Source organism: Ambystoma mexicanum, chromosome 6p, assembly GCF_040938575.1.
Source record: "Ambystoma mexicanum isolate Mex_15411 chromosome 6p, UKY_AmexF1_1, whole genome shotgun sequence".
Classification (NCBI taxonomy): Eukaryota; Metazoa; Chordata; class Amphibia; order Caudata; family Ambystomatidae; genus Ambystoma; species Ambystoma mexicanum.
Window position 1 is genome coordinate 1134994963 of NC_090935.1, and position 27910 is coordinate 1135022872.

The 27910-nt window shown below is 47.8% G+C and overlaps 1 protein-coding gene across 2 annotated transcripts in view; it reads right to left on the bottom strand.

Annotated features, from left to right (window-relative positions):
• Positions 1-27910, bottom strand: part of SMARCA2 (SWI/SNF related BAF chromatin remodeling complex subunit ATPase 2) — a 3136185-nt gene that overhangs the window by 2462234 nt on the left and 646041 nt on the right. For both annotated transcript variants that reach the window (XM_069625745.1, XM_069625746.1), the window contains exons 9-10: positions 13437-13610; positions 12077-12244 (exon numbers count right to left, since the gene is read on the bottom strand). In XM_069625745.1, the coding sequence (XP_069481846.1) occupies positions 12077-12244; positions 13437-13610 (342 nt within the window). The remainder of the gene's footprint in view (positions 1-12076; positions 12245-13436; positions 13611-27910) is intronic.

Below are 27910 nucleotides of genomic sequence, written 5' to 3' on the forward strand. Positions count from 1 at the left end.
CAATGCGCAGCCATGTGTAACTGTATGCAGCGCATACGCAACCTTTCCATGAGAACTGATAGCCCCCAAGTTGCTATTAGCCCTCGAAGTTGTTGTAACCACCAGGCTGTGGTCCATGTACAAGTAAAGAAAATATTTACTGTTGCTAAAACATCTGCCATTCGTTCCAGTGTTGGATACATCTTCCCACAGAAACCCTATGAATACCAGTCTGTCAGTACCAGTGTACATTTGTTTGGTATTGACCAAAAGCCCCAATGAGAACATGAGGTCCACAAGGAGTTGAAGGTGACATATTGACTAGCAAACCACCCTGACCGGCCAGTCATCTAAACAGATGTACAGGTGACTCCATCTCAAATGGAGATAAGACACCACTGTGGTCATCAGCTTTGTGAAGGCCCTGGGGAATGAGCTAAGTCTGAAGGGCTAAAGCTTGTATTGGTAACGGTCGCTTCGGATGGAAAATGTGAGAAAGTGCGGATGGGTCTTGCAGATCGGCACGTGCAGGTATGCATCCTGGAGATGCGCAGCGGCCATCCAGTGACCCCGGCTGCGAATAAGTGTTTATCATTGCTGAGGTTATCATACTGCACTTTTCTTGGGGTAAGAACTGTTAGGCAGAATCCTATGCAGTTCCCTTAGGGAGCACTACAGAAGATTAAGACTACAGGTATACGCAATAAATCCCCCTTGTTATCCGTCCGTACCACAAAGATTAGTTGGTAGCTGTGGCTAAGCATTCACACTTATCTCAAGAGGGAGATGAGCAGTATTCAGGGTTTACACAATAGGACTACAGCACTATGGAACAAGGAAACACTGACCAAAGATTTGTATCAAAAAGAATATATATATTTATTTTGCACACTCTTAATTCAACACACCAGTCACTAGTGTTAAAGCAAGTTAAAACAGTCAAGAAAAGTATACACAACTCCCTAATTAAATTGTAGGCAAGTTTGAGCAAGAGCGAAAACTGAACAAAACGGCACAGTGTAAACCAAGCAGAAATGGCACTCTAACAATTTCTTCAGAGGGAGGGAAAGGACAAGTTATACAGGGTTAGACTCCTAAAGAAAATCAGCAACACTTCCCAATTGGATTGTGAACAAGTAAGGCAAGGCAGAATTTTAGCATAAGCAATACTCAGGTGAAAACCGAGCAAAATGGCAATTCATCAATATAGAAAAGGGGAAGGAAAGGTGGCTATAAGAGTTTAGGTGCACCAACACATTTCTTAGTGCAAAGCAATCTAGAGAAGGCAGTTGTAACAGATTTAGCCAGAGTCAATAGGCCTGTGCCAGAGTGAATGGTACAAGGCAAAGTGCCCAGGATCAAACGGTTCTAGTAGCTGCAGTCAAGTCTTTGTTTAACGATTTGAAAAGGCGGTTGCAGAAGGTAAAAAGATAATGTTAGACGATAGGGGCGGCCAACCCAGAAGGTAAGTAAAGGATTTAAAACACCTTTAGCAGTACCCAGCGAAATGGGAGGCCTGGCGGAACAATGTACCTTGAAAGTGGAAGAGGCTCCTGCGGTGGCGGTAGTTCCTGGCACTTCCTGCAGTTCGAGAGATCCAGCAGAGAAGAGAGGCTCTTGTCACAGAAGAAGGTTCGAGTTACTGCACCTGCCCAGGGGTGAAGCCAACCGCAGTGATGCCAAAATGAAATAAAAAGGTACGCTCTTTTAAAACTCGGTCGTGGTGGACGGGTGCCCGGCTATCCGGTCTCCGAGTGCTTGGCACTGGCGATTTGACCAAGGCAGGTCCTGGAAGGCGATTGACTAATTGGTTGGCCCCACCAGCTCAAGGGAAGAAGACTCTTGCAGGTGAAGATCTTCGAGTCGTTGGGAGAAAAGTGGTGTGGATCTGCAGCAGGGCTTCACCAGTGGTTCAGTCATTGCATATGTCTTCAGCTTCTCTCCTCTTTGGGTTTCTTAGTTCCAGTGGCGACGACTTGTCCTCCAGTCCTCAGAGCCCTGCTTTTATGCAGAAAAACCCCCATTCATACAGCCTAGCTGTCACTCACACAGTGGAGTGGCTATCCTGGTGGGATAACCCGCCCAGCCGATCCGGGCAGAGTGTGACTTGGGTTGCCTAGGTAACCCTGTCCAGGGTGCCTATTCCCCCTCCCATACATCCAGTCTACCCCAGATTCAGTGGCGCCGAAAGGAGGGTTTCTGTGCAGAAGCCCGCTAAAAGGACGAACAAAGGATCACCAACCTGGGTTAGGATTTCAGAGAAAGACACGAGAAAGAAATATTATGAAAGATCTGGCAATAAAAACCTACCGGAGTAAAGTTAATCAAAAATAAATCGGCGGTATGTTAGAGGCTGTCAGTAAAAGGGATAGCCTCGAACAATGGGAAAGTCCCATAGGAAATATTTGCGGACGAATATTTACGGTAGTAACCACTGCCACCAGCCAGAAACTTTGGAGAGAGGGACTGGACAGTACCCTCTCGAAAATGAACACCAGGGAAAAACTACTAACCCTTTTTAGTACTTCCATAGCAAGATGGGTTGTACTGGTTTTGTTCATAACTATTGACTAGAAAAGTCAATGGGGACTTTACATGCCCTGGGAGACCGTAGTCTGTCCCAGGGTATGGAGTCTATGTTTGGGGGTCCCTAGGACACCCCTGTGTTACTGCACTGAGGGTGCTGTGTAACACACATGTAAAAAGATGATACCTATGAGGGTGAGAAAAACCCTATAGACCATAAGCACACAAGATAGCCTAAAACACACATCAGCAATGTCTAAGAGTGGGAAAGAGAGTCTCACTCTTAGCAGGAAAGAAAAAATAAACCCTTCAAATCCAGCAAAGTTGCTGGGGGACTCTATAGGGAAATTAGCCTTAGAAGAGAATTCTCCCTAACAAGAACATTTTGAGAAAAGAGGTTCAAGAAGCATTTGAAGGCCAGCCTTATTCTTTTTAAGAACGGCAAAGAACCTAAAGTAGACCCCTGACCTGCTCTCTGACAGAAAAACAAGTTACTTACCCATGGTAACTTTCTCTCGACTGGATGTTCCTTCCACGTATTCCTAATTTCCATATCCAGCTTCAGCTGCTTTGGCAATGTTTTCCAGCAGAGGGCGCTGCTCGTCGATACCGGTCGACTCAATGTCCCTAGGATGCCTCCACCTCGATGTCAAAGTCATCGATGGTATAAAGCACGCGCAGCGACCGTTGGCTTCAGTTCCGATATCGTACACCTGACAGTTACTCCTTCTGAAAGAGCGAAGACTGCAATCACATGTAAAATTCTACTGCGGTGCAGGTTGGGAGGGGCGATGAGGAATACGTGGGAGGAGCATCCAGTCGAAAGAAAGTTACCATGGGTAAGTAACTTGTTCTTCCAACGGATTGTGTCCTCCCATGTATTCCTCATCTTATGATAAACTCCCAAAGCAGTGTATGTATTCCTGGAGGAGGGAGTCAGAATTTTCAGACTCATGATAATTTAGGAGTTCCTTTATAGATCTGTATGCACAGAATGTAGCATCGCCTTTCCAAATACACCTTCCCGGCTTGAGGAACAGTGTAGATTATAGTGTTTGGTAAAAGTGTGTACGGAACACCATGTGGCTGCCGCACAAATATGTTTAATTGGGACACCCCTCTAATGCAGAGGAGGTACCCATGCTCCTGGTCGAATGAGCTCCAAGACCCTCTGGAGGATCCTTTCCCGATAATCTGTAGTATTCAGATATTCCTAAAATGATCCATCTTGATAACGTTTATTTCAAAATTAAGACAGAGCAGGTTGAGAGAAGGTCCTCTCTTTGTGGAAGATGTATTGGAGGGCAGATGGACATGTCCGGAAGGTCCGGGTACCACGTCCTCCTGGCCCAATCCGAAGCAATTAGGATCATGGATTTCCTGAACCACCTTAACCGCCTGATGACTTGAGCAATGACGGCGACTGGAGGAAAACCATACAGTAGTGGAAACTCCCAGTCCACTATGAACGCATCCCCCAGCACTCCTTAGGGGAAATGCCCTTGTGCAGTACTGCTTGCACTTCCGGTTGACACAAGTCACGAACAGATCCACTTGTGGGTTCCCCAAAGGGGGAAGATCTCTAAGGATTTCCTGAGCTAGGTCCCACTCATGGGAGACTGTGCTCTGCCTGTTCAGAGCGTCCGCCGCCATATTCCCCACTTTGGCTATGTGAACTGCTGATAGGGAGTTTCCTTCTTGAATTGCCCGGTACCAGAGCTGCATTGCCTCTCTGCACAGTGGTAGTGACCCTACACCTCTTTTGTTGAGGTAGTACCTGGCCACTGTGTTGTCTGTCATTATCAGGACATTCGTCCCCGCACAGAGGGCAGAAAAGCCTTCAGCTCTAGTCGGATTGCCCTCAGCTCCAAAAGGTTGATCTGTAGTTTGGACTCCGATGGAGACCAACCACCACGGATCGTTGGTATGTACCCCCCCACCCTGTGAGTGAGGCGTCCGTTACTACCTTCATCTCCTGCCATGGCTGCCAAAAATGTTCCCCCTTCAGAATGTTGTCCTCGCAGGCGTACAACAGGAGATCCTGTGCAATCCTGCTTGGGACCTGAAGGAGATCAGACATCCTGCCTGAGAATTGAGACCATCGAGTCCTGAGAGCCCACTGGAGAGATCTCATTCTCAGGCGCGCCTGAGGCACTAGAAAAATACAGGATGCCATGAGGCCGAGCAACGTCAGAAAGTCGAAGGCCGGGAGACGCCGGTACTTTGGAATTTGGTGACCTGTTAGGCAGAAACCTGTGCAGTTCCCTCTGGGACCACTGCAAAAGATTTAAGACTACAGGTGTTTGGCAGTAAACCCACTTGGTAGCAGTCTGTACCACACAGATTCACTTGGTAGCTGTGGCCGAGCAGTTAGACTTCCCTCAAGAAGAGTTAGGTAGTATACAGAGTATTCACAATAGGTCAAGAGCACACAATAGAACAAGTAAACACTGACCAGGGCTTGGTGTAAAAGAGAAATAATTATTTATTTAAAACCACATCTAGAAAAACACACAGCCCCACTTATTTTCAGACAACGTTGAGGGCTTAACGTAGATGGCACTCTAATAGTTCGTTTTAAAAAGGGAGAGAAAAGCCGAGAACAATTTGAAACAGATCCCAACACTTTTACAAGAACAGAACAAGAGAGGAAGGCAAAGTAAAACCGTGAATTCAGAGTCAGTAGGCCGGATCCACTTTAAGGAGATCGAAACAAAATGTGTCCAAGGTCACACGGTTGCAGTGCACAAAAGTCTTGTAATGATTCAAAAAGGAGTTGGACCAAAGAAAGGGACCAGTTAGAGGGTCAAGGCGGCCAGCCCAGTCCAGAAGGTTAAGGAGTTATTATTACCTTGTTGCAATCTTTAGAAAGGGAGGCCTGGCGGACATGGTACCTTAAAGTGGTGAGAACGCTCCAGCAGGGGCAGTTGTTCCTGGCAGCGGATGCAAGTCGGTGCTTCGTCCGGGGGAAGAGAGGATCTCGTCGTGGAGGCAGACAGGAGTCCGTTGCACTGCCAGGGAAGAAACCAGCCGCTGAGTTTCTCAGGTACAAGGAGCGGTCCGGTGATTCACGGTTCAGTGGTGAGTGGCTATCCGGCTGCCGGGGTGCTTGGCACGGGCAGTTCGACCACAAACCGGGCTGGAGTGCGAAGAAAGAAAGGTAAACTGGTTGTGCCCACCAGTCAGGGGAAGAAGCCTCTCCAGCCGGGAGATCTTCTCTGTCGTCGGGAAGTGGTGAGTCGGTTCCGCAGGGCTCCACCAGTGGTGTCGTCATGGTAGGTCGGCTCAGCTTCTCCCTCGTCGGATTCTCAGGTCCTGTGGCGACTTCTGAAGTTCCAGTCCCCAAAACCCTGCTTTTATGCAGAAAACCCCCATTCACTCAGCCTCGCTGTCAATCAAACATGCTAAGTGGTGAGCCGGCCGGCTCACCACTTGGGCCAATCACACAAGAGTGCGACTTGAGTTACCAAGGTAACTCAGTCCAGGGTGCCTAAACCCCCTCCCACACCCCCTGTGGTACCCAGACAGAGTGGCACCACTTTTGGAGGCTTTTGTGGAGAAGCCCGCCAAAAAGTGGAACAAAGGGCTTGACTTGGGTTGGAGTCACAGAAGAGAACACAAACGCCATTTTAGAATAGAGTCTTGGCAAAAAATACCAACCGGAGAATTAATATTAATTAAATAAACCGGCGGTATGTTCGAGGCTATGAGAATTAAATAATTAAAGTTGGTAGCCTCGAACAATGGGAAAATCCCATAGGGAAATATTCGCGGTCGAATATAAAAAGTAGTTTCCACTGCCACCAGCCAAAACTCGATCAGGGGGGATGGAGACGTGCCCCCTCGACTAACAGACTCCGGGGCAATCGAATTGCCCCGACCAGTACGTCCACAATATGACAGTAGTCAGTCCCAGGGTATGGAGTCTATGGTGTGGTGTCACTATGACACCCCTGTGTTACTGCACGGAGGGTGCTGTGTAACACACATAGGAAAAACACATGAGACCCTATGGAGTAAAGGACCCCATAGCCCATAAAACACATTACCAATCAAAGGAATACCATAAATCATGTCCAAGAGTGGGAGAAAGAGTCTCACTGTTGAAGGAGGAAAAAAAACTCCATAAATCCAGCCAAGCTGCTGGAGGACTCACTAGGTTAGGAAATTCAGCCAAAGAGAGAATTCTCCCTAACATGACCATCTCCAGAACGTCTTTAGCCCACACTTCTGGGGGCAAGGCCTTTCCCAGGGATACATCTAGGACTGCTCCAATGAATTGGAGCCTTTGAGATGGTATCATATGGGACTTCTTGAAGTTGAGGGAGAAGCCCAGTTCGTGGAGGGAATGACAGGTACGGCTGAGATGTTCTAGAACCTGTTCGGGGGCAGTGGATCGATCAGCCAATCATCCAGGTAGGGGTAGACATAAATTTCCACCCCCCCCTTCCCAAGACTCGCTGCCACCACCACCATCAACTTGGTGAAAACCCCTGAGGGGAGGTCAGCCCAAATGGAAGAACTCGAAACTGATAGTGAGAACCGCCAACGGCGAACCTCAGGTACTGTCTGTGCTTGTGATGGATTGGCACATGAAGGTAAGCATCCTGAAGGTCCAATCATACCATCCAGTCCTGAAGCTGGAGGGCCTGAAGGATCTGAGAAAGGGTAACCGTCTTCAACCTGTCCTTCCTGAGGAATTTGTTTAAGTCTCTTAAATCCAAAATGGGTCTCACTCCTCCGTCCTTCTTGGGAATTAGGGAGTACCAACCCATGTTCCTCTCTGCTACAGGTACTGGTTCTATAGCACCTTAGTCTAGCAAGATCAAGATTTCCTGCATAAGGAGCGGTTCTGGAACTTTGAAAGAGCTGTTCCCCGGTGGATGACACAGGCTTTTTTCAGAAAGCAAAGGCAGTAACCCTGGACAACTGTTTCCAATGCCCAGGCATCTGAAGTAATGCCTCACCATTCTTTCAGATGCAGTGAAAGTCTGCCTCCCACAGGGTCTTCTGAACTAAGACCTCAGAGGTTTTGAGGCGGATGTTAAAGTAGCCGCTGCCTGGGCAGTCCTAGTACCTCTTACCTGTCCACCACGGGAGAATCTTTTTTGACCTCTTTGATTGGACAGTCCTCCCCCCTCCCCTTCCAACCGAGGAGCAAAAGCAAAATGACCTACCCACTCCAAGGTGTGCCGGTGGGGCGGTTTTGTAGCCGTCTAATAGCAGCAGCAAGGGATTTTGCTGCTTCTTTGGAGGTCTGCAGTTTCTCCAGGCTCTCGTCAGCCCTGCTACCAAATAAACATGTGCCATCAAAGGGCATGTTAAGCAGTCTGACTTGCACATATGGAGCAAAGCCGGACTTTCTTAACCAGGCAAATCTGCTCATTACTGTACTAGCCGGCATGGACCCGCTGATACTGTCAGCAGTGTCGAGCCCTGTCTGGAGGGAATTGCACATTCGGGACTAGATTTAAAAATTCATCTCTTTCGTCCCCTTCGGGGATATGCTCAGCCGCCATTGCTATGCATTCCCAAACAGCACGAGTAAACCTGGCCAACATACACGTATCATTCACTGACTTTGGGGCCACTCTTCCGACAGAAAAAACTTTGTTGGCCAAAGCGGTGTAACGCTTGTCATCTCTGTCTGGGGGAATAGTCGGGTATGCATTTTGTCTTGAGGTGGATGTGGCAGCCTGTACAACCAAACTTTCAGGAGTGGGATGTTTCATCAGATAACTGGTGTCACCACTGGACGCCGTATATTTGGATGTTCGTTTTTTATTAACTACTGGAATTCATTCTTGCGTCTTACAATTTGTATTTACTCTCCTTTGCATTGCCACATGAAAAGTAAGAATTGGATACTTCTGGGGTCCTTTATCTAGGATGGCAGTAAGATCATCCTGCTCATATTGGTGTGGGTCTTTTCACCCTATGTATTCCACCACCCTGGACATCTACTGTCTGTAAGACCCGGTCTCCCAAATTCTAATTTTGGGGCTGTATCTAGTGCACTTGCATTTTGCAGGGACTCCTGTACATGTTTCAACCTTGATCCTCTGAGATCAAGGGTTCAGGGACCCCAGGTGTTCCATATTGTAGACCAAAGGGATGTGAATCAGAAGAACATGCAGCTTCCTCATAAAACGAAGGAAGTGATTAAAAAAATCCTTTCTAGGTAGTGGTGTATATATTTTTTCTGTAATCCTCGATGGCGGCGCCGAAATCTTCGACACTGTCGAGGACTTAGACACCTTAGGCGTCGAGGACTTGTTAGGGTCCAACGAGGAGACTTTCGGCACCGATGGGATTGATGACTTCTTCCTCAAGGAAGATTTGTCTCAACTCGAGGGATGCTTTGACCGCTCAAGGAGATTTTTCCTTGCCTCCTGGGCCCAAGGTCGCACAGGTTTTGCCCTCATCTTTGTCGAGTTTTTCAACCTGGGCATGGCTTTCACAAGTCTTTGAGGGGGTCAAGGCTGCATTCTCAAATACTTGCATCATTTTAACTCTGAACTTCTCCCGCTCAGCCGGGGAGGCTGATTTCGTCAGGCATTTAATCCGTTCTGGGGAGGAACTAGACGATGATGGTGACCTATGGTGCCGTTTCTTCGAACATCACGAATATGACTAGTGGTGAGAACCACTGTGATCTCGATCTTTTTGTCTTCTTACGACAAGAAGAAATATTTCTCAACTCACCTGAAGACTGTCTTTTCGACTGAGTCGTCGAAGGGGATTTTGCCCTACATGCCGCTGGTTTTCCTCTTCGCTCTTACAGTGCTTCGATAGGCAGGCCTTACAGTCGAAGGTAGCGTGAGAGGCACAGAGGGACTACAGACACACCCGATGACATTTTAATTATTTTTACTCTAAGAATCTTGTAGGGAACCGAAGCGCATCGTACCCGAAGCGATAGCTTTCGCAGAAAAATTTAACTGAAGCCAACGATAACACAGCAAGTGCTTTATACCATAGTGACGTCGAGATGAGGCCTGCGAGGGACATCAAGCCGACGGGCAACGACTCGCAGCGCCCTCTGCTGAAAAAAATGTCCAAAGCAGCTGAAGTTGGTTATGAAAGAATCATGAGATGAGGAATACTTGGGGGGACACAATCCATTCGAGGAGCATGTGATATCACTCCAATCAGAAATAGTTTTTGCATCTCTTGCAGCAGGGATTTTTCACTGGGCTCTGCGTCTGCTTCCGAAAACTTGACCTTGTTCCTGCAGTTCGGTCGGTGCAGAGTCGCTTATGCGACTTCTCAGCTGGGCTCTGTGTCATCCTGCCAAAACTCTATCCCGTTCTCTCGGCCTCTACGGGCTGCTCGAGCCAACTGTCAGCTACGTTTTACTGCACTCTTCCCCTGGTGAGTGTTATGATCCAGCCCGCTGACACGGACGTTCTCGCTCTCTGGCCCACCTCCTTTGGTGTCTTTGGTGAGGTTAAGCTCCATAGGGCTTGCTCAGCCTCTTCTGCGATTTGCTGTTCCAGGGATGCTCCTCCAGTGGGCTGGTTCTCTCGCCTCTCCTTAGTTTTCACAGGAGATTGGGTATATACCTAGGGTCAGAAGCAAAGTCGGCTATTAATAAATGATGTACATAAGCAATGTAAAACCCAACTCCTACATACCTTAAAAAGGTGTTGATGCCTGGGCGGTGGGGGGAGGGGTGTAGCGACTTATACCCCAGTTGGAGACTCTATCCTCTAAGGGGGAGTTCCCTCCAGAGATATCCCACTTACCCTGTCCCCTAGGGGGTGTTAAGCTTAGCAGTTTCATCTCTGTTGTCTCCAAGGGGAAGGCTCACCCTTGGGGAGAGATGAGTCACATTACCCAGTGGGCTATGAGCGGAGGAGGAGGGTCACGAGAAAGCTTTTGAGTCTTCCCAAATAGTGTAGCTGCTGCTATAATAGTGGAATGTGGCAGAGGCTAACCTATTAAACATAGCTTCTCACCCGGAAGAGAGCAGTAGCAAAGGTCCGCCTTTTTGGTTACTGGCGGAAACTACACTGATTTTTGCCAGTTTCATTGTCTTGCTTGCCACATCTGGCTGAAAATATATACCAAATTTCTCGACGGACTTGAGTAACAGCACAGAGGAAAGGACCACCTGATCCATCTGAGGCACCATCTGCATCAGAGTATCCAATTACTCCATGAGGCCTTGAATCCTGCTATGAAAAGCTGTTGCAGACATGGACACTGCATCTGTCATCCACCGAGACATCTAGGTCTCCCTGTGCATCTCCGAGGTAGCAATGGCATGAACAAGGAAGTAGGGTCCTTTGGCAGAGGAGGCAGTAGAGGCAAAGAAAGGTAAAACCGGATGGGCCTGTGTTAAAAAGCACCACATGGTCTAAATCGGTATTCAAGAACGGGGCTGCTCCAAGTGCTGCTCATAGTGCCTGATGGACAGTCGGTTGAGGCTTATGAGAGCAGCTTAGTAGCTGTGGAATGGGATGAAACTGGCAAGGGCACCTCCCCAAATGGCCTTTGAAAAATTGCCTCTTGGGATTGAAAGTACGAGGTCATGAAATCTCTCAAAGAAACAATCATCCCTCGAGGCATGGTCATGGCCCGAACTTGTAGAAGGCTGGAGGGGCCTTGGTGCTTTGGTGCACTCAGAGCAGCAGAACCAAGCAAACCCGGACACTGGGAGACCAGACCACTGAGTAAAAAGAGAGGCAGAAACCTGTTTGCAGTCTTCTGCTCTTGTGTTATCGGACACTGCTGGCAAGGCATCACTGGGAGATTGGCCCGAGTCTGAACCGGATACAGTTACCAACAGGGGATGGTGCACCACCATATCCCACCACTGTGTCATGGTGTTGAGGACCAAAGAGGTTAAATTATGACCCGGAGAGGACTGGTGAGCAGAACCTGCCGCTGCTGGGGAGCCCTGTAGGACCTCAGTGGGGAAGAACCATTAACAGGTATGGTATGGGCCTCGAAACAAGTCCTGGTATGAGGTAAAGTGACCTTGGGGACAGTGTCTTCAGTATTAGCCCTCACAGAGACGAATGACCCATAGGATTGACATCTGGTAACAGATCCCAAAGGACTCTCAATGCAGGCACCGGTAATAGCCTCCAAAGCATCCTCAGATTAGACCCAATTGGTGTGTATGGAAGGATATATTTATAATTCCATATATTACTATATTATCCATTATCTGAAGGGATTGATTTCCCCATCAGATTTACGTGACCATACCAATACAAACCTTTATTTGCTTTTTATGAAATTGCATTGCACCACTGTTTCTGATTGCCATAGTTTTGTATAATGAAAAAAATCTAAATTATAAAAAAAGCTATACCATGATTCTTCTAATAGTAGCCTTTTTTGGCTCACATCTGCAGAACCCCACTTATAAACAGCCGACAGTTTTTTCTGAAAGGAATTTGAAGAGTAAAGTTATGAAACAGATTATTTTCAGGGGATTTTACCATGATGTGTTGTAGGGCATCAATGTTATCATATTTTCTCCTTGTACACGCCCAATGACAAAGTAGATCTCTCAAATGAAACCGAACTCATGCAAGTACACTTCCCACAGGCTAACCTTCTTTTTCTTTTTTTTCTTTTTCTCTTTGGCTGCTTGGGCTTGCTTATGCTCCCACACCAGATTAGTCAGGTTGGCCACATACTCATCTGTCTGCTGTAACAAGTAGGCTAGACGTCTATCCTTCTTCTGGTCTATCAACTTACGATAGCCTTCTTCATCCTCAGCCTAAAATCGCAAGGATACAAAAATGTACCTGGGTTATATACAAATCAATTACTGACAAGACTAACATATTATCCAATATTCACATTTCTTAGTTTAATCACAATCTATTATAAGAATACGCTGTGTGTGGAATCACATTCTCTTGCCTCAGCATATGTTTTTAATTCACCAAGTATGCAATCCTCCTTTATTCTGCTTAAATGCTAAGGTTTTTAAGATTGGAAAAGGTGCAGCTACAACTGAGGACCACCCATTCTGCCCCAAAAAGATTTGTGCATTTACCAAGGCCTCAGTGTATACATATAAAACTGCTGAATCACTGACACGGTGCATACTTTATAGTTGGCTATGGTACTTAATGATTAAAGTACCTTTACAACATGTTCCAGGATTAGGGGAGCCCGAAAATGTGTCGCCACCCTTTTCCTAGAAACAATTCTGCACCAGCCATTCACTTCTAACAATTGACATGATTTTTGTTGTAATTGGTAATGGAACCCTACATCCCTTCCTTTAAAAGTTATGGACTTTGTTTCTATTTATACATCAAAGGATACATTTCCTAAAAGGTCTATGCAGTCATTTTTTTTTAATACTGCTGTATCCAAGTAGTTGGTTGCTGAAGTTTCTCGAATGTATAATAGACTACTTCAGAAAATCAACAAAAAGGGAAAGCAGATATGGTGGAGGCCTTTAGGGGACCAGTGACAAATGATATATTGCACTAGATTATTTGTAATAGAACCATCAGACTGAAATCTTTTGGCAATTCGCTAAACAGGAATATCTGCAAAGCTGAAAAGGCTACTCTCTGATGTATATCAGAAACCATTTAATTTAGTAAAACTGTTATGGCCGAGTTGACATTCTCAATGCAGATTTGCTTTTTACTCGTTCTGAAATCCCAATACTTTTTGTAACTGGTTTTGGTTAAAAGATTGGTCATCTCCCAATTAAATATGTGAGGGCTCTAGCTTTCTTTCAGAACTTTGAATTTGTGATGCAGCCAACTGCTTATGCACAGTGAATTATCCCCAAACACTTTACTGTAGTTGCACATTTTGCTTAATCATCAGACAAAAAGTAATCGCATGTTCTAATTTCATCTGTTATAAGATTTGGGAACTTTAGTTTGTTAAAGGCGCAGAGGTATAACTGCTCAAAAAGGGAGAGTTAAAAAGGAGGGTTTTACCATCAATCGCCTCATCCTTTCCTTTTCAATCCGCTCCGTTTCTTTCTTCTGCTCTCGCTCAGTGTTGGCATGCCAAGTAGCCACAGCTTTCGAAAGCTTTTGAATTTTTCCTGTAACCGAGCGATGATACTCCTTGAAATCCTTGGCATGCTGTAGGATGCTGTTGAGGTATTCCTGTAATGGATAGATGACACGAAATAAATGATAGTCTGCTCTTAGGAGGAGTACCAGCGTATACCATGTTTCTTTTGCTAAGGTAAAGACTGTCTAAACGTTAATCAACTAAATCAGCATTAGACTGCACACATCAGGCATCATAATTTAACATTTTTTATTCAGTTGGGTTTTATTTTACTGTATTTTAAAGCACTTGAACTGTTCTGAGAAGAGTTACCATATAAGTAGTTCTCTGGGACTGAATATCGTTGCAAGTCATTCCGTTATCAAGGTGAATGTATCTTCAAATCCTTAAAGGAATTAACGTGCAAACCAGTTTTAAGTATTTTTCAGCCAGTGGAAAATGTAAATTCTGTTTAGCAGAAATGTATACAACATTTACCTAGACAATGAAAAGATAATATTTGAATATAACATCAGTACTAAGCAAAGAGGTGTGTACACTAATGACATCTCATGGTTAATAGGGAGCATAGGCCTTGGTGTATTCATAATGCATATCATCAGGTTTTATTTTGCTACCAAGAGCTTTTAGCAGACTTTCTTGGTTACTCCAAAACCAACATGATACTATCAATAGAATTTCATCTATAGTTTGTGTTGAACCATGATTTCCTATTAAAGAAAACTACATTAGTTCACCTTGGCCAGCATAAAGTAATTTATACACCAACTGAACAATAGGGAAGAAACACAAAACACAGATGTCAATCACCATTTGGACAAATGTCCACTCTTATTTTAAAGAGGGTTCAATGTTAACTTTGGCCAAACCATAGTGCAAATCACCAGTGGCTACTGAAAAGAGAGATATTGCTTGACAGCATTAAGCATGTGCCATCAAAGACGCCACTTGTTCAGACACGGACAATTAAAGAGTCCCCATTACAAAGGTCCTTCAAGGTCCTGAATCATTTAAAGCTGAATTCACAATTACGTAGGTTGTCAACAGGCAACGGTGAAGCAAATATAGTAATAATTATGTATGCTCTCACAGGGATCTAAATTAAGATTGGATAAGCCGGAGCTAAAACCAGCTCCTGGGTATCCCGCATTAACCAGTGACAAGGAGCAACCATGGCAGGACAAGGAGCGAGTACATAGCATTCCGCAAATCTAACTTCCACATAAGATGCCAAATGACATACAATCATCAGAAATACGATTACGGTGAGTAATGTATCTGCTTAGATTCACATGCTGTGCATATAGTGGTAATCGCAGAGTATTGCATCTTTTCTAAAAAAAAACATTTTATTCAACAAAGGTAAAACATAATACACATCTGTAAATCAGAGCGAACACATTCCTCCCCCCACCCCTTCCCTCCCGGATCCCCAACCCCATTAGCCCTAGTTTTGCATCCCTTTTACATACCTTTTGGATCTATGTCCATAAGATTTTATCCTTAGAGGTCCTTTAACATACTTGAATGTTTTTATGGATTCGAGGCCTGTAAAAGCATGCTTCTCTTTCTTCTACAAACAGAAATTTTGAATATTTCCCCACCTTCAGGGCCGTTACCTTCTCCATGGCCATCACCCCCAGACCTTAACCCACCACCAAGGTGCCTTTGGGTCTTCATTGGTTTTCCATCTCTGGGGGGAGTGTCATTTTTGCTGCTAGCAAGTGTGTGATCAAGGCAGCTTTATTTCCCGAGGCTGGGTAAATACCCTCTGTAACCGCCCCCAATAGAATTACTTTTGGTGACATCGGTAGTTCAGCTCCCATTATCTCATGTGTCCTAATATTTCTTTCCAGTATTCAACAGCCCTCGGACATGTCCACCACATGTGGTAAAGAACCCCCCCTCTCGTCACATTGCCTCCACCAGTCTGGGGGGTATTTTGCATTAATATTATGAAGCCAACTGGGGGACATATACCATCTAAGGATTAATTTGTATCCTGACTCCTTAATTGCTGTACACTTGGATGACTTTATGTACTCTCAACAAGATTCGGCTCCAGTCCTCTTCCATGAGTACTTCTCCCATCTCCTTCTCCCAATAGGCCATGTACGGGAGTCTGTCCTCTATTTGTGCTTTGTTCAACAGCCTATATAGTCTTGTTAACCCTTGCAGACTGGAGCCTTCCTGCATGGTTGGTTGTAGCCCTATCAGGAGTCTGGTTCCAACCCTTTTCACCTAAGGGTGGGAGATCCAATGCCTTACTTGTGTATATTTATATCCCTCTTTTTCCCCTAGACCAAATCTTGACCAAATTTGTCTTTACATTCAGTCAAAGATAAGGGGGCCCCTTCTTGGTACATGTCTTTCAAGGTTAGCTTATACCCTCCGGGCCACCCCTCCCAGAATTTCTGCTGTAGACCAGGGGTGAAATCTGCGTTAAATACCAGACGCGAGAATGGACTCAGTATCCTGTGTATGTTCTTCATGCCCAGGGCTTTATCCCAGCTGCATAATTTCACTCTGGTGGCTTCCAGTAATTTCCCCCTTTTCCCGGGTTCCCCTAGAAAAGGAGTTTAATGCGGTCAGCGGGATTGTCGTGGCCGCTTGCTCCAGCCCACCCCAACCCTGCAGGGTATCTGCTCTCCCCATTTAAGCATTGGGGCTAATTGGGCTGTCAAAATGTATCTCCTCGATGTCTGGGACCCCCCACCCCCCTGAGAAGGGGTGGACGCACCGGGATCCTTCTTTGGATCCTGGGTCGTTTCTTTTGCCAGATGAAGGTCTATATAGATTTTTGCAGTTCGAGTTGCGCCGGGTGGTATCACAGTTGGGATTGCCCCCGCCACGTATAATAGACTGGGAAGGAGGGTCCTCTTCACTGCCGCGATTCTCACGAACCATGACAACTCTTGGGTCTCCCATCTATTTAGGTTGTCTTGAAATTGCTTTCAAAGGGGTATATTGGCTCTATACAAGCTCCCCGGTTCCCTTGTTAGTTTTATACCCAGGTATTCAAGTCTATCTTTCTTCCATTCTGGGGGGTATGATTCTTTAGGGATGTGATCACCTCTCCTTCTGATACATTTAGTGCTTTGGACTTGGAATAATTTAAGGTCGACCCAGAGATGCTTGAGTTTCGAGATCAGTCGGGGCATTGAGGTTGAAGTATCCTTCAGAAAAAGCATATCATCTGCGTATAGGGCAATCTTGTGCGTCTTAACCCCTCCCTTTACTCCCTTTATACCTGGATCCCCCCTAACCCGCACTGCAAAGGGCTCCATAGCCATTGCAAAGATGAGCTGTGATGAGCTGTGATGGGGGGCATCCTTGTCGTGTCCCCCTCCTTATGTTAACGTGTGTCGAAGGGTGCCCGTTTACGATGAAATTTGTTTAGGCGGGCTGAAAATTTGCCAGCACCATCTTGGTAAAAGCTGAGCCATATCCGAACCCCTCCAGGACTAGCTTTAAATATTCCCAAACTAGGCTGTCAAAAAGCCATCCTGGCGTCTATCGCCGCTATTGAAAACCGCTGGTTCGTTCTCATCCCCATCTCTATGATGTCGATCGCTTGTCTCATGTTATCTTGTGTGTGCCTACCTCTAACAAACCCTGCCTGGTCCTCGTGTATTATCCCAGGGAGAACCGCCCCCCTCCTCACCCCGATAGCCTGGTCGCCGATATTTTAGCATCTAATTTAGCATCCGTGTTGAAGAGCGCTGTAGGGCGGCAATTGGCGCTTTCGGAGGGGTCTTTGCCCGGTTTCAGCAGTAGTATGGTTGTTGATTTCCCCACATCAACCGAAACCGACCCCTTCTCCCTAATGGTGTTGAAAAGGGTTGTGAGGAGAGTTAATAGTTGTATGCGGAATGTCTTATAATAGCCGCTGCCTAGCCCCTCCGGACCTGGGGTTTTGTTTGACGGGAGTGCCTATATTGCATCGCTTACCTCCTGAGCTGTTATATCGCCCCCAGCATCTCCCTGTCCTGTGATCTGGGGAAGTTTTGTTGCTGCTAAGTAGGCTTTCTGGAGTGCATTTTCTAGGAGCTCCGGTTTTAGCAGGTCCTCGTGAAATTGAACCATTATTTCTAGCTTCTCATTTTCTGCAGTATGTGTTACCCCTTGCCTATCCCTGAGTCGTGCTATGTAGTGGCAAGATTTTTGTTTCTTCAATTTGGCCGATAAGAATTTGTTAGCTTTTCCCCCATGAACATAGTACGACTGTTTGGTGCTCAGTAAAGATTGGGCCAGTATGGCTTTGCAATTGCGCTCCAATTCTCCTCATCTCTCGTAGCGATTTTTGTGATTGGCAGGATTTGTGTTGGCTCTCTGCTTCTTTTAATAACCCCTCTAGTTTCTGAGTAACTAAGGCTCTTTCCCGTTTATACGCCACCACCTGCTAAATGAATTTGCCGCGAATCACTGTTTTACCCGCATCCCAGATTACCCTACAATCTGTCTCCCCATTATCATTTTCCTTAAAGTAATTGTTTATAGTCTCCTCAATGTGCGCTCTGAGTGCTAGATCCCTTAAGATCACTGCCTTTAGTCTCCAGTGTGGCAGTTGTCTATTCCCCCCAGATGTCTCTATGTTCACCAATACTGGTGCGTGGTCAGAGAGATATTGCGGACCTATCTCAACTTTCGTGACCTCGGGAACCAGGGATGCCGAGATCAGGATCATATCAATCCTGCAATAAACATTGTGTAGTGCCGAATAGTGTGTGTATTCCCTGGTTTCCTCCCGAAAAAACCTCCATGTTTCAATTACCCCCAAATCCCTGAAGAGTTTCCTGAGTGCTTGCCTGTTTCTCTGGTCTGCAGATGTGGCTGGGAGCGTTTTATGAAGGGACGGGTCCATCACGCAATTGAAATCGCCCCCTATGATTACATGACCCTCGCACCATCCCCCAAGCCTGTGTAGTATCCCAGTTATGTATACATCTTGTTTCTCGTTGGGCACATATAATGCTATTATTGTGAAGAGTTGACCTTTAATCCTACCTTTGACTCCCAGGTACCTCTCTTCGGTATCACCGATTAAAGTTTTTGAACTCTAGATCTCGGCTGAGCAGCCACTCCCTTGGACTTCTTGGCACTTGAAGCGAAGAATTGGTGTGGGAATGACCTATGGGCCATCCTTTTCTCATCTATCGGGACTAGATGTGTCTCCTGTAAAATGTCTATTGCTATCTGCATAGCTACCATTCTGCTGAGGATGGCGCGTCGCTTTGCTGGCGAGTTTAGTCCCTGCACATTGAGGGACATTACAGTTGTTGATTCTGCCATGCCGTGTAGACCCAATGTTCCAGCCTCCTCCTCCGTTCTGTCTCCCTCTGTAAACTTCCAAGACCTCTTGTCCTCCCTGCCACTCCTACAGCGGCCACCGAGCCAAAAGTCATGCTCTCGTTCCTCCACCCTCCCTGCCCCCCCTCAGTCTGTCCGTCCCCCCCACCCCAATTCACCCGTCCCCTGAGGTACCTTGTGGCCAGGGATCGTGTTGATAACCCCCGGTATTTTCCCCCGGGCGTTGGGTCACCAGTATCTCAATGAAGAACGTTTGCCAGGACATTCCCATATCCTGAGTTGGATTCCCTGACGAGTCCACCCGTCTCCGTGCGGGCCTGCTTTTGTCGAGTCTCTCTGTTCATGAGCGGACTAGACAGGGTACCACGCATGGCCTTCCACAGTTGTCGACCTTTTCCTGGTTCTGTGTTCCAGCTCCTTGTTCAATCTTGGTGTTTGTAGGGGCCAGTTAATTTTTGTTCTCGGTTCGCTCTCCTCTTCCGTGGGTAGACCATTCCCATGGGTTGTCATGTGTATTCAAAGCATTTCTAGTTGGCCTGGATTCTGCCTGATTCTGGTCCTCTTGCAATTGTAACAGTGCCAAGCCTTCCTCACAGGTGCCGATTCTCCTTACTTTGCCTTCCCAGGTGAAAGTCAGCCCAAATGGGTAGGCCCATCTGTATGTTATATGTTTGGCTTGCAGGGCTTTTGTGACTGGCTGCATTAAACTCCATTTGTGGAGCGCTGTTAGGGCCAGGTCCTGGCAAAGATTTACATGGCTTCCATTGATCGTCAGATCTGTGTGCGATCTCGCAGCTCTCAGGATTTCCTCCTTCAAACCGTAGGTGGTCATGGCCACCAACGCATCCATGTGGATCCTGTCGAATTCAATCTCCTCAGGTTGGGTGTCGATTAACAGATTGCTGAAGCATTGTTGCATGGTAGCCCGTAGGTCGCCGCCCGCCAGGCCTTTGATCCTGATGTTGGACCTACGTGACCGGTTTTTGAGGTCTTTGGCTTGAAGTTCTAAATTGCTCGTAGCCCTGGCCACCTGGTCCAGAAAGATGCTGTTTTGATTAGCGCCTTCCGACATTCGTGATCGGCCGGTTTCGATTGTGTCCACTCTATCCCCCAGCTCGTTTACCTCTTTACGCATCTCCTGGAGGGTGGATTTCAGTTCATCCTTCATTCGTCCCATTTGGGTTTGAAAAGGTGTCAGTTAGCCTGGCCTCCATTCCTTTTAAACAGTTCAAGAGCTCCTCCTTATCCATGGGTATTGTGGGAGAGCTTATAGCGCCTGTTTTATCAGTCTTGTTTTGTGCCGGTGTAGCTAGCAAGTCGTCTGTCTGATGCCGGAGGTTCCAGCACTTTTCTAATTGACCTTCTCGGCTTCCAACTGGGGTCTTGGCTCTATGTGGGGCGGTTTTTGATTTTGCTCCAGGCATCTGGGTGTTTTCTTCACCTCCCCAACACTGGCCGCGAGTATCTCTGGGATCCCTTGCCCCACCACACTGATGTATTAGTGCAACGAGACAGGGCCTCCAACTCCTTCCTTTCTTGAATGAGGAGATGTGAGACTGCTGCTTCTTTCAAGTGCTCCGTCCGCCCTAATCTCCTAAATGGTGACCAAGCATCCCCCTGCATTGCTGGTGAATCGCTGCCGGGCTGGCCATCTCCTTCTATGCTTTCTGTCCTAGGCACCATGGGCTCCAGGCGGCTATTATCGGCTGGAAGCCTGTGCGCCGTCAGCGGGCCAAGATAGTGCTCTGTGGCCACCTCCCTTCAGGGTCCTATCTTCCTGGTGGCCCACCCTTCTCCAGACCTTGCACTGGGCCTGGTACATCCGTGTAGCCTCCCTAGCAGTGTCGTAGCTAAGGAATGGGCGTCATTCACCATGTGAGAGTCTTGAAGTAGAATTAGGTTCCCCAGCGTCTTGTGTCTCCTTTGGCTCTCTCACCCGTGTCACCTTTCGCTGTTCTAGCTGTAGTGGGGTCCGCCTCACTGAGGCTCCCTGTTGTTCAGGACCCTTAGTCCCCCCCAGCGTTCCAAGAGGCGCACCAGGGAGGAGACCAGCGCTTCTCTGCCCTTCCTCACCCCCCGGGCAGGATGGAGCCCAGTCAAGTATGGATGCGAGGGTAGGGAGGCCTCCTCACCTTGTCGCGCCCTGCGGGCCTCTCCGGCGCGTTGCTGTTGGGCCCAGGCTGCCCCTCGGTGTGCGCCTCTCTTCGGGGACCGGAGCAGGACTCTCCTGGGGCAGACCGCCTTATCTCCCGGCCGGCCCGATGTCCGAGAGCAAACGGAGCAACAATGCTCCTTGGGCTTCTCTGCGCCTCCTGTATGCGGCCGCACTGCTGACTCCACTTGATTTTCGGGCCAGCTGGCCCCTGGCTGCCGCCAAGGTCCAGCGCCGGGATTGATCACGCTTGTTGGTGGTGGGGAGGACGCATCCGCGCGTCTCCCCACGGTGCGTTGGTGTTATGGAGCGCCCCATATCACGGCCCCCGCACCGGCGCTCGCTTTTCTTGAGCCCTTGTGTTCCGGGTCGCTTACAGTCTCAGCCGCAACGCGCGTTCGTCCGTTGGAGTGGGGGCAGCCCGTGCCACTGCCCGCTGCTGAAAATGCCTCAGTCTTCCTATTGGGTGTACTGGCGTGCTCCCCGCTATCCACATCTGCAGGCACCTCATGCGCTCTTCCTTTAGGTTATTAGTTCAGTGTTTTCCTCTGCTGTAAACTCCTTTCGAGATCTGCCCGCACGGAGGACCGAAGGTGTACGTCCTTACGATCCGGTGGCCAACTTGGGAATCACATCTTTTTTATTAAGATCGAAAGAGACGTCGACATGGGCGTTACTAACACTATCCCTAATGCGACGCAAAGTGTACAAATACCTCGAACATCGAGGTCCCACCAGTTATTCTTTTCTGACGTGGGGGAGCCTTATAGTCTGAGTGAGCATGTACAGAAGAGAGACGGTGTAAGAAGTCAATGTCCTTCTACTCCAAGAGCGGAGGAGGGGTGGGCACATGTGGATCCAAGCAGATACAATCATCAGAAATAAGATTACAGCGAGTAATGTAGGTCTTCTGATGCTTGTGGATCTGCTTACAATCACATGCTGTGCACAGACTAGTGAGCAATACACAGAGATGGTGGTGGGATGTGTGAAGGAACAGTAGCAAAGAGATGTCTTAACACTGCTTGTCCCACCTGAGAATCAGAGCTAGTGTGCATCTAGGCAGTAGTCTTGTGTAAAGGTGTGTACAGAACTCCAGGTTGCTGCTTTGCAAATAGAATCTAGAGGAACATTTACAATTAATGCTATGGTAGCCCCTGTGCCCGAGTCGAGTGAGCTCTATGAGCAAAGGGAAGATATCTCTTGGCAAGAGTGCAACATAGTGTGATTCAGTTTACGATCTGCTTGGAAATAGTTAACTTGGAGACAGGGACCCCTTCTCTACCAGCTGCCACTGATACGAAGAACTGGTTTGTTTTTCTTAGTATCTGTCTTTTCCAGATAGTAAATAACCGCTCTCCTCACATCTAGTGTGAGGAGCTTCCTTTCTGCCACGTTAGTGGGGTTCAGGAAAAAGGTGGTTAGTTCTAATGACTGGTTTACATGGAACTTTGAGATAAATTTGGGCGCAAAGCGTGGGTGTGTGCGCAAAACCACCTTGTCTTTGTGAATTGTGACGAATGGGTCCTGAACTGAAAGGGCCTGCAGTTCACCAACTCTCCTTATAGAGGTGATGGCCACCAGGAAGGCGGTGTTATAGGAGAGTGCCTTAAGGCTAGCCTGGTGCAATGGTTCAAAGGGAGGTACCATTAGTCTGGTAAGAACAACATTCAGGTCCCATACAGGAGCTGGGTTGGAGATGGGAGGGTTAGGTGGGGGAGAGGGGTGAAGCCTCTTTACCCCTTCCATAAAGGCTTTAATCACAGGAATTTTCCACCACAAAATCCTGCTCTGAGACGCGGTGTATTCCAAAAAAGCAGCTAAGAGGACATTTAGAGAATTGAAAACCAGTCCCGAGTCCAACAGGTGAGTCAGGTACAGGACGATAGCTTTAGGTAAGAAATCAATAGGATTGATGCCCTTAGCACTACAGCAGGTAACTAAGCGCATCCACTTGCTGGAGCCGCAATGTCTGGTGGTAGGTTTCTGTGCCTCTCTGTGTAGGTCCATGCATCTCTGAGGGAGTTGATGGTGCCCGAACTCTAGGACTTCATGAGCCAGGCTGCTAAATTGAGTGTTTGGTGGCATGGATGTAGTGTCTCGCCCTGATCTTGAGACCGCATGTTGCATGGGCATGACTGATTCCTGGGAGGGGAGACTGACACTGCCATGAGATGGCAGAATCAAGGCTGGTGGGCCCACATCAGGGCCACCAGGATCATTGTGACTGGTTCCTGGTGCATCTTGGGCACTATTCTGTTGAGAAGGGGAGCCGGGGGAAAAGCATAAGCAAATCTGTTATCCAGAGACCGTCCCCCTTGGAGCGGTTCTGTGGGTATCTGGAGGCGTAGTCTGGGCATTGGGCGTTTTCCAGGGTGGCGAATAGGTCTATCTCGGGGAAGTCCCATTCTGCAAAGACGCTGAGTAAAATGTCCTCTTGTAGCCGCCACTCGTGCTCTACAGAGGTGAGGGGGGGATGGTCAGGGGGTCGGGGGGGGGGAGGGTAGTACCTGCAGAGTACGTCTGCCAGAAGACTGGAACATGTGAGAGGAGGAACATGTGTTTGAGTGACCCCTTGTTTGGACAGCCCTAGAGAGCGAGTGCCCCCTTGTTTGTTCAGGTAGTACGTGGCCGTAGTACTGTTCGTGAGGACTAGAACGGTCTTCCCCTCGAGGTGTGACTGGAAAACCATCAGGGCCTTGTCTGTTGAAGGAGGTGAGCCCCCCACCCTGACAGAGAGGAGTCTGTGGTGAGAGTGGCTTCTACTGCAGGGTGGTGAAGGTTTTCCCCTGCAAAAGGCTTTCCCTCGACCACTACTGTAGAGACTGACCGAGGGCTGCCGAGAACCACTAAATCGTCCCACTGGCCGCTGGCCTGACACCATTGGCTCGAGAGCCACTCGTGCACGAGTGTGTGGAACTAAGTAGACACAAGAAGCCATCATCCCCATAAGTCGCATGGCTTTGCATACAGTCACCTGGTGACTGGCTACATAGTGAAGGATCTGGAACAGCATGTTTGAACCCTCTCGTTTAAGGGAAAGACGCGCCCGTCTTCTGTTAGACTCATAGCCCCCAGAAACTGTTTGACCTGGCTAGGGGTTAGGGTGGATTTTTTCTTGTTGATATAGAATCCTAGGTTGAAGAGGAGACCTACCGTCTTATGGGTATTTGACATGTTCTGTACGAATCCCCATGAGCCAGTCGTCGAGGTAAGGATAGACTGGGATGGACTGCCAGCGCAGGTGAGCCGTCACTACCGCCAGTAGCTTTGTGAACACCCTTGGGGCGGAGACAATGCCGAAGGGGAGAACCTTGAACTGATAGTGGGTGTCCTATCATGAACCTGAGGTACTTTCTGTGCGCTGGCAACATTGAAATATAAAAGTATGCATCTTTCATGTTCAATGTGGCCATGTACTCCCCCTGCTACAGCAGTGGGATTACCTCCTTAAGTGTTGGCATCCTGAACTTTTGAGGTTTGACATACCTGTTTGCAGGGCGCATGGAGAGATCCTTTTTGGGTACAAGGAAGTACACTGAATAAATACTCTTTTACCTGGAGAAGGGGGACGACTTCAATGGCGCCCTTTTCCAGGAGGACCTGAACTTCTTCCAGCAGGAGTTCTGGCGACAGGTGTCTGCTTCTCAGAGAAACTTGATACAATACCCGTGGGCAACAGTCTTTAGTGTCCACTGATCCCCACCCAGTTGTGAATGAATGAAGACAAGCAACCCCGACCAGGGAAGCATGGGAGGGGACCCGTACCAGCAAGTCACTTGGAGGTGGAGGTCAGGGAGCCTTTGAGAGTAGAGTCTCTGCCTCTACACTTGGCCCAACGAGAGCCTCTTTGCTGGTACTGGAAGTTGCCAGAGAAGCCCTGACCGGAGGACCAGGTGTCCTCCCTGAGCCATATTGACAATGGGGCAAGTGATTAGCCACGAAAGGACAGTCAGGCATTGGAGCCGCCACGCTGGTGGAAAGTTTTGGCTGTAATCTGGCTAAGTGACTTTAGAGGCTCGTGCTCCTTTTCCCCCCATTTCTAGGGCGGCGTCAAACGCTTTCCCCAAATAGGTTGGATTCCTCCACAGGTTTAATTAAGGAGGCTTGTGTCTTAGGTTTGAACCCAGAGTTCTTTAACCAGGCATGCCTCTTAAGTAGGATTCCTGGGAAAAGGTGCGTCCAGCGGTTTCAGCCGAGTCCAGCGTGTTCGTGAGGATATTCTGGGTCACTTGTCTGCCTTCTGCCACGACCGCCAGCAGGCGTGATCGGGTAGGCTCTGTAACCTCCTGAAGACCATCCTGTACTACTGTAGCTCGCCAGGAGCATGGTGTTATTGGCGATTCTTTTTGAGTAGGCCACAGAGGCAGTGACTCGCTTACCTAGGACGTAACATTTTTTGCAGTCCTTGTCCGGATGGAATTCTGCTGAGGACAGTGACGCCCCTGCCCTTTTGCAAGTGGTTGTAACAACCAAGGAGTCTGGTGTGGTGTGACACCTGATGTACAAGGGGTTAGAGAGGCCTGGCCGAAACAATTTTTCCACCCGGGGGTTGACTGCCCATGTAAGTGACGGGGACAGCAAAGAAGGGGCCAGGCGCCTTTTAATAGAATTTAATAATGGGATGGCTTGGCTAACCAGAGTCTTTTCCTTGAGGATGTCCTCTATGAAGTCAGAGTCTGGAGCGGCTTCGTGTGTAGCAATTTTAAAATAGCTGGCTGCTCTTTTTAAAAGGGAGTTGAACAGCATTTGGTCATCAACTGCTGACGAATCTCTATGCAGAGAAGTAGTAGGGGGATCTATACAGATGACGTTTGGAACCCGTCTTATGTAGCGGTGGTGTGCCATGAGCCCTGGGTCTCCGCCTGATCCCAGTCTGGGTCTTGATCACAAAAGTTAACCCTTCATAAGAAACCTACTGGGTCAGATCATCCCCAAAGATATCCTCTTGGTGTCCCTGTGGTTCCTCCAAAGAGGAGAACTGGGCACCAGGGGAGGGGAGTTTCTGAAAGTTAGAGGGGATGGGGCAAGAGTCAACTTCCCTAGGCATCTTCAAAGCTCCATCATATTGGTCTGAAAAGTCGATCAATTCAGCCATCTTTGCAATACACTGTTCAAACCTCTCCCCCTAGTCAGTCTAGAAAAATTGACACCTCTCATGATTGATGGCAAACGTATTTTGGTGGCCGTGGGCCAACCGTCTCATGCACGAAACGATAGAAATACAGGTTTCTGAGTTTACCAATGAACGGCCATTTTGATGTAACAAGGATCGCCATTTTGTTTTCTAACAATTGCTCATTGCTTTCTGTTCAAATTGCTTCGTAGCACATTTTCTGCTTACACTGCTCGACTTAATATTGTTGTCTGAACGTGAAAGGACAAGGCCGCAGGGCCGCAAGGCTAATAAGAGTTCATTGAAACACAACGTAGGCAGTACCGGGAAGGAATGCCCGGCTCCCTCCCGAATGTAGCCTTGAAGCAGAGCCGCAGGGCATTTAATAATTTCACAGCTGCCAGCCAGTCTCGTTATATGGTAGAATATGTTAGAATAAAGCAGCTAAAGGCTTCAATTATGCTCTTCTTACGGCCCTCCTTTACCGAGCCCTGTAGAGTGTGTCGGCTCCCAGGACACGAATAGCACCTCATAGATAGCAAGGTCTGGAATGTGACTCTTCCCCCGTATGTAGCTCGCTTCCAAGAACAGAAGCACTGTGTTCTGTTTAACTAAAAGATGCCTCCGCACTTGCAAAATTGCATATTGTTACTAGAATAGATATTTGAAGGTGTCATATTTGTCGAAAGTGTTCATCATCACACCGAGTTCAAAGAAACCCAATAAAGGGGGGTGTTAAACATGTCACAGCTGATTGTACAATATGCATTTTGTATATATGTAACTGATGTACGTAATTCACTCTCTTGCGTCCCTCGAGGTCTAGAGATACACGTCGTGGGGCGTGAGACCGAGTTGGCCAACTGAGACTATTTGCTTTGCAATAAACCCTAGCTTTGGGAATACAACCTCGTGTCTGGCGTATCTATCGTGTGTGGTGACTTGCCTTGTTTCCATAGACATGAGGGACCCCCAGGGGCCCCTTTCAGGAAGGGCTGCCTAGAAGGGGATGAATCCTTATATAAGGCCTTAGAAAGAGGCTTGGGGGGCCTCAGAATAGCCCTCTCAGGGAGAGGGGGTGCCTTTGTAGTCCCTGACCACCGAAAGGTTATCTGAAAGCTTCTCGAGAAGCTTCGGAAACTGCATTGGCGGCGTAGAGGGTTTCAGTGTGCCTAGAGGTGCTGCCGCGGTCGGCGAAACCACTGTGTCCTTCGGCGTTAGAGCGCCTTTGAACGGCAGGTCGACAGTGGACTTTTTAAAGAGGATCGCCCGTTCTAGAAGGAGTTTTATGCCCATTTGCATGCCGCAGGTGCAGGGAGGGCACCAAACCGCGAGGTTCGGAAGGTAGTTGAAATTTTTGGCGGCCCAAAGGGCATTGCGGACTTCTTAGACGACCCCACCGAAGAGGCCTTAGAGGTTGTGTGCTTAAGTACACGTGGTGCGTGGGTGCCCTTGTCACTGTGGTGTGGCTTGCCCATAACGGTGCCGAAGGCCTGCCTATCGGGGCTGGGAAAGGGCACTTGGGAGTGCGTAGGCTTTGCAGAAAGGTTGATTAGACAGAGAAACTTTATGGGAAAAACTCAAAGAAAGAGGATGCAACGCGAGCCTCATCTATGCTTTAAAGATCTATACTCCGACACCTATATACAGGTGAGACTAGATCGTGAAGGAAATCTAACTAATCCCATACCAACGGAGATGGGTGTGAAACAAGGGTGCCCGTTAGGAGCTACCTTGTTTAACTTTTATATATCGGAAGTTGGAACATCACTGTCATCCGTTGTTTCATTTCCGCCGCTCATAAATGGAGTGCC